At 30.4% G+C, this 7619-nt stretch overlaps 1 protein-coding gene across 1 annotated transcript; it reads right to left on the bottom strand.

Moving 5' to 3' along the window:
* Positions 1 to 924: 924 nt before the first annotated feature.
* Positions 925 to 3895, bottom strand: LOC106792438 (putative fatty acyl-CoA reductase CG5065). Its single transcript, XM_014758855.1, has 8 exons — positions 3747 to 3895; positions 2856 to 2949; positions 2527 to 2772; positions 2294 to 2439; positions 1915 to 2217; positions 1520 to 1813; positions 1170 to 1427; positions 925 to 1086 (listed from the first exon to the last, which is right to left on the bottom strand). Exons 1-8 carry the CDS (start codon positions 3893 to 3895, stop codon positions 981 to 983), a joined length of 1596 nt encoding a protein of 531 aa, XP_014614341.1. The 3' UTR covers positions 925 to 980.
* Positions 3896 to 7619: the final 3724 nt, after the last annotated feature.

The raw sequence follows: 7619 nt of genomic DNA, 5'->3' as shown, positions 1-7619 counted from the left end.
TTCCAGAATTTTTGGAATACGTAGTTTAAAAAATTGTGAATTATAAAACAATTAATATCTTTCTTATTAGTAACATAATAAATAAACAGAAGTACGCTACGACTTGCTTTAACAAAACTTTGATTTTCAGAGCTTCAGTTGCRATTGCGTGCAATGCAATCTTAGAGTCAGTGTTTGTTTCGAAAAACGCGTTGTTGAGTTATTATTAAACTCATTAATTTCTACTTTTTAAACGTAATATATTGACTTTTATAAAACATTATTTTTATTTTGTGTTTTCGCCAGCGTCCACGCGACATTCCATTGGTTGAATTAAATAGAGACGATAATGCGCAAAATTAAAGGAATTCTTTAATTGTAAAACCTTAAGAATATGCAAAAAAAAACAAAACAATTATCTATCATCTTAAATAATTTAAATCCAAGTAAAAGTATTTACGTAAAAAGTAATCGTTGATTGTATTTATAAGTCGAATAAAAAGAATTTCAAATGTGTATGCCTAACAAATTTTTGGTCTATGCCAATTGTTATCAAATCTTATGATATATTATCCTTAAACTATCTGCTTAGTTTCAACAAAATCTTCACGTTAGAACTTATTTATTTTCAAATCTGGAAACCTATTTTTTCGAAACAAGTTTCTGTTATGTCAATATTAAATGAAAAAAGGATGGTCAATATTTCAATATAAGGAATATATATATAATATTAAATGTAAGTAAATATAATATGCTATAATGTATGATATATAATATATAATTAATATCTTATGCAATATATAGACACATTAATGAAATAGCAGTACATAAATCAATATCGTAATATTGTAAAATTTAGATACATAGTAAAGGTTTTTGCTCTTGTTATAACAACAACAGAAACACGGGTATGTGTACTTATGAACAAAAAATTACCTTCTTCAATCTAAACAAAATGAATTATAAAAGGATCTCTTTATTGTGTTGTTTTTCACAGATTGTTAGAAAGAAAATACAGACGAAAAAAGTGAATATAATAACGAATAAAAGATCCAAAGAATCAAGGCACAAATCGACCATTTCATCGTATAATGAGCTATTCTTAACCTAGAAACAATAAGAAGAATGATTAAATTTTAAATAGGGAAAAAATAATATTTGTTATAAAATAGAGATTGTCAAAAAGTTACCTTCTATAAAATGGTCTTGATTCTTCAACCGTCTCCATCGGGTCTTTCAATAAATAGACTCGTATTCCTTTTATGTAAGTATCAGAAAAACAATCCCAATCGATATCAGAAACATTAAAAAAGAAGTTATGTTTATCGACTACAGATAGCTTGTCCCATAATTTCAAAACGTTATCGTTTGTGAATTCCCATTCGTTAAGTGTAAAAAAATTAATTACATTTTTAAACTTTTCTATATTTGCGTAGATTTTGAGCAATCTGAAAAAATTTACGATAAATTTAATAATGTTCCTTTTTATCGACGAATAATAAATCGCTTGTAAAAATCCAATAATATCGTCAGATATTACCTTGGCTTTCTTCCCTTGAGATAAGCTAACGAGTCCAGTATAATTGCTGGTATCCAGTGCAAAAAAATTGTCAACAAAACATGGAAAGAATAGTTATGGTTAAACCATAAGGAGTAGTACCATAATACTTTTTTCGATGGAATATTAAGCCCTTTAATTTTTAAATAAGATTCCATAATACCCCAGGTAATTGGTTTTTGAACTGAGGAAACAACATTATAAATTGGAATCTCTTCGTTAACGGGCAAATATTTGTTGTTTCTGTTTGAGAGATTAATAATCTGTGGTATGGACCTATGATAAAAGTTCTTTTTTATTCACTGTAAATGTGTTATTTTAAAAGTTAAACTAAAAGTACATTTTAGAGATTTGTCAAAAAATAAGAAAAAATTGACCGTTTTTGTGCAACGTCCCATGCGGCAGCAACGATGTTGTTGACAACATAGTCGGCAGGAATGATGTCGCAAATATAGTTTTCATTGCAATATAGCGTGTGTAAAACACCAGTCGCACTACCATAAGTAACACCTGTTATTCCATAAAGATTGTTTATCCAACCGGCAATTGGTTCCTTCTCCGTTGGGATAACAATGGATGGCCGAACGATGCAAGTAGGAATTCCATTAGAATATTGCCGTACAGTATCTTCACAGATTGCCTTTGAATATGCGTAAGTGTTTGGCCAATTACCAAGTAGCCTGTAAAATACAAAAATTGGCTAATCGACTTAGCTCTAAGAAAAAAAAAAAAGCAATAATATTCTTGTTTTATTACTTTGGGGTAATGAGATCTAATTGATCTTCGCTCAAAATTTCTGTCAATTTAATTATGTCTTCTGTCTCTATAGGTGGCTTATAAAATTTTTCTTCAATTTTACTATATACGCAGTGCGAATATGCCGTTGATATATAGACAAAGGCCTGAAGAAAACTTTTATTATAAAATATAAGAACTGTTTATTTTTTAAGTAAATCCAATGTTTAAATAATTAATTAGGAAAACAGTACCTTCAAGCTTGTCATCTCCCGTGCAAGCAAAAGGAGATCCCTTGTTCCTCTAATATTCGTATTAACTATAAAACGAATATTATCCAAAAAACGGACGGATGCTGCACTGTGGAAAATCAAATCTGTATCTTTAATGCGTTCGCGGTCTTTCTCTGACAATCCTAAATTCAATTGACTCGTGTCTCCTTCTATCAGAATAATCTTCTTTTCGACATCTTTTTGCTCTCTCTTCAATCTATCAAAAATCTGAAAATTTAAATATACCCGGTATTATTGGTGATATTATTTATTGACATAATAATTAGTACAAATTACGTAACTTTACTTACGACATCATTAAAATACTCTTTGAATCGAGTCTGCGGATCCCGCTGTTTTTTTGCTCTTATCAGCAAATAAATCGATTTTATTTCTGGACAACATCTACAAATAGCAATGCATTTATAGAAAGAATTTTTTGGGGGAAAATATATTCTAACATATGAATAGTTTTAGTAAATAAGTGCTGTCAGGCAAAATAGTATACGAAGCGACGATATTTATTAGTGATTCGTGAGACTATTAACCAAAGATGGTTTGACGTCAATGGCTAACCTATGACCCGCGCGTCAAACATTCATCCACAAAGACATCTGAATGGAATTACGCGCCGATTTTGATAAGGTTTAATATTTTTAAAATAAGGAATAAGATTTTTCTCATTGCTCCTCCGCTCAATTACTGACCCACGAATATAACGCTGCAAGCCGAAATTGTTAAACCGAACGTTAAACCGAATTTGACCCACCCATCCGAAAAGGTTCGCCATCCCTGCTATAGGCATTTCAATTTCTATTACGTTCAAATTATATCTTTCAATGAATGTGTATAGGTATTCTATTTTATTCCTTTTCTCTTTTTTGTTTTAATTTCGGATAGTTACTATTATAAAGATAGAGTCTACAGAATTTCCAATTTTTCTTTACAATTATTTAACAAATAATTGAGCATTCACACATTACAAAAACTCCATGCTATTTAGATAGAAAGCTTACATTGCTGTGCGATAAATGTTAAAATTAATTGATGGAGATTTTAAACTCAAGGAATATTCTTCTTATTTTAAAGACCACCCCCCTTGTTGTACATAGTATTCAAATTTATTAAAAATTTATGATTAAAATCTTATTAAGAATGTATAAGTTTAATCGAGAACGAAGACGTATATGAAATATTTTTACCTCAAAAGTTTTTCCATTATAAGCCTTCCTAAAAATCCTGAACCTCCTGTTATGAGAATTTTTTTTCCAGAATAGAATGTAGCAATTTCACCTCGTTGATTATAATAATTCGGCTCTTCTACCATAGAAAACAGTTCCTCTTGATACATTCGGCCGCTTAATGACGCCATTTTTAAGATTCTATTATAATAACACAAAAATATTACATGCAAACACTGTAAGCGATTTCAATAAATAATAATAATTAAGTATGTTGGTTAGTGATTGAAAACGATTATAACAAACTAAGTATCATAAATGTACTATCGATAAACAAATCTGTTAGCCTTATTCTTAGTAAGTTAATTCAATAGCTGTTTATATATATCGAATACCGAATATGGGTTAGGTGGTTTCTGAATATATTGAGGTTGAAACAAGAATTATTTTTTGTCAAGACTAAAGAAGTTAATCCTTCACCTGGCGAGGCCTGGTTCAAGTGACTGCCAAGGCTCTCTAAGTTTAGACAATATCAAATTTATTAATTAAAAGACAAAATAAATGTTGGGAGCCAGTTAGGGAGGGTTTTCCCTAATAAGTATATTATTCAATCTGTGCAGTCCCGATTAGCAGAAGGAGAAAGAGACAAACTCAGGCGGTTGGGTGGCCCAAACTATTGCGAAATTTCAATAGAAAAGAATTAACAAAGACTGAAGGAGGAGGTAACTTACGTGACTGTTGCAGAAAACACTGATCACTGATTTTACAATTAACTGATTTTATATAATAAAATAAAATACACTTATACTCTCGGTTGAGCCTGTAGTAATCAGTCAAAAGTAACTCAAAAGTAAATAATATAAGAGATATAATAATATAAAATAATATAGAAATAAATGATATAATAAAGAGTAATAAATTGGAATACATATAATTGATAATAGTAATAAAGATAATAACGCAATGAAACAATATAATATAATATAACAATATAATATAATATAATACAAGAAACAAATGAAAAAGTCAAATTAAGATTATTATATCAAATCGGATATGCTGTTAGAGAATCTAATATCAAACACTGACGATATCGCTTTTAACAATGAAAAAAAAAATGTACAAGAGTTAAGAAGTTAAAGTTTGTAAAGAATTTCGACTAGTCCGAGCTATCAGACGGCTGGCAGAAGAGTGCAGAAAATCTTTTTCTCCCTGACGAAGAGGTTTTCCATTTTGTCACCAACACGTTCGACGTTGCCATCGCAATCGACCAATTCCTCGCTCTTGTTTTCTCGTATTATTAATTTGCATACATTAGAGAAAGTACAGGAAACTACATTGTAATCGTGAGAATATTCGTTCAAAATATTACGAATTAATACATAAAAAATATATATATAACCCCCTACCAACAATGAATCGTATTGCGTCTTCCCTCGCACCTATTTTTCAACGCATTCTGCTGCGTTAACATTATCATCACAGGTCGAAGGTAGAAAGGCGTTCCTGCTATGCCCATGACGTGGCATAAAATACGGAAGAAAAAAATGAAAAAGTCATAGCGAATTAAAGAATAGTGAAGCGATGGCTTTATTTACTCTTAGGTAAAAAGTCTTATTAAATAATGGAGCATAGACACATTGCAATGAATCGTTTCACACAGAGCATTTCATTTCTTCAATAATTCATGTTACGCTGTTATTTGATCATTTGAATGTTTTGAAAATAGTTATTATGGGTTTCGCGGCAACGGCTATTGTTAATATTACTACGATACAATTATTTGACTATATTCGAAAAGAAGTTTCACTTATATCATAATTTCAGAAGGGGTTGGGGATTCTCTACATATTAGGTTGTCCCATAAGTAATTTCCGCGACATGCTGTGTATGACTTCGATCCTTTCGAGCTATGTTTGTAGACATGCAGGCTTATCTATTGTCCACTTGTGGCATCGACTTCATTCGTACAAGTGTGCACAGTCTTATAAGCCCGCACACAAGAATTCACGGAGCAGTCAAGGTGTTTAATTAGTTAAAAAAAATATTTGTTTTTTACTATGTGCTCTTCGAATGATTTTCAATAGAATGCAGATATAAAACATTTGGTTATAATCCTGTTTATCTTCCGATACGATAGGAAACAAAAGATACAGATTTCCGTTATAGCGATACGCACAGTCTCAACAACCCCCACCATGCTCGCTTTTGTGCTTTTGTATGGGAGCGATTAGCGGTGTGTTTGGGGGAGGGGGAGTCGGGCCTGTGCTCGAGGATGTATTCTTTTCAACGTTGTTTAAATAGTAATTTGATTTCTATAGAATATCAAAGTATTATGTTCAATAGAATTTTTCAATTTCTGACTTCGTCTGAAGGCTCTTCATATTCATGGTATGACGAGGATTTACTAGTATTGCCTGATTTCCCGCTTTGACGGTAACATATATACACGCGCGCGATACAATTAACTTTGCAAGATGTTCGATAAATAATTACGACGACGTTATTCATATTTTCATGACATTACTAATGCGTCATTGCAAGTTGAAAGGTTAATTCAATAGGTCATGTTATACTAAACAAACATTCTCACGATTACGTAGAATACGGTTATGTAGAATACGATTATTATTGCATTGTATGCAAATTAATAATATGAATTTTATACGTGCGGGATTATATATATATATAAACCCAGAGATCACCTGATCTATATTCGGTATTCGGATATATAAATAGCTGTTGAATGAAATTACTAAGAACATGGCTAACAGATTTGTTTATCGATAGTACATTTATGATACTTAGTTTGTTATAATCGTTTTAAATCACACACTAACCAACATACTTAGTTTTTCATAAGATTTCAAGTTATTAGAAGGTTTTTTTTTAATAGCCGTAAAATCGGAAAAGATAATGGTACTTTTAAATATTTATAATGTCTTAACACGCGCGCGGCAGACGTGTATTTATTTTTATTCTTCTATGTATTATTTGAAACACAAGTATATCAAGTTTAATTAATTTAGGATCGATTCATTATAATCTTTGACTTTTTGCATTTTCTATATCACATTTTATTTATATAATTTGTAGAACAAATACATATACGTATGTATATAGTAATAGTAATACATCATTTCTATTTAATATAGCATTTGAGTATTATATTTATTTAATACACAACAGGTATATATGAGTGAAGAGTAGAACACACGTTTGACTTGGCGCACAGAGTATATTTATGCGGATATTCTCCTTCCTATAACTACACATTTAAATATATCAAAATTCTGTGAACAAGTAATTATTATATAAGTACGTAAAAATTAAATATATTAGTAAATATAAAGTATCGCGTTGAGATAGCTTAAACAATGTTCGTGATACTTCATACTCCGTAAAAGGAGACATCTTAACCTTACCTGAAAGATAATTGATAAAAGATGAAGAAGCGTGTTTACTATTATTCCCTCATATATGTGTGTGTATATCTATACATATATGTTTATGCGTATATACGCACATACACTTATGTATATAAAAAATTGAAATAATTTATCATATAAGTTTTATAAACTAAAGCGTGTCCTTAATATCTTTAAAAGCCGAGATATAAATCGCATATATTATTTTATATATTATATTTGAAAATGAAATCTCGACTTTTTTTCTCTAATAATTAATCCCGAGGTTAAATGTATGTATATGTACTGCGTTCATTACGTAAAAGGTTGCTTTTTTAATCTAGAACGTACGAATCGATACGACATCAATAAGGAGCCTGCAGATTATCTGTCCTGATAAATGAAAGAAGGTTCCTTTCAATTAGATTACATAATGGCAGCTCGTTACTCAATGCCGCGTACGTTCGATTATCTCGAATTATTGTTC

This window comes from Polistes canadensis, unplaced genomic scaffold (genome assembly GCF_001313835.1).
Source record: "Polistes canadensis isolate GaletaPanama2010 unplaced genomic scaffold, ASM131383v1 scaffold_431, whole genome shotgun sequence".
NCBI lineage: Eukaryota > Metazoa > Arthropoda > Insecta > Hymenoptera > Vespidae > Polistes > Polistes canadensis.
Note: the sequence above shows the minus strand (reverse complement) of the source record. Positions and strands in the feature narration are given on the sequence as shown.

Bases quoted from the DNA above. Each gene is read 5' to 3' on its own strand.
- LOC106792438 (XM_014758855.1), bottom strand. From the start codon at position 3,895: ATGTATCAAGAGGAACTGTTTTCTATGGTAGAAGAGCCGAATTATTAT. The intron at 2,440-2,526 runs GTACTGTTTTCC...AGTTTTCTTCAG, and splicing joins GGGAGATGACAAGCTTGAAG to GCCTTTGTCTATATATCAAC. The intron at 1,087-1,169 runs GTAACTTTTTGA...TATTGTTTCTAG, and splicing joins TCAAGACCATTTTATAGAAG to GTTAAGAATAGCTCATTATA.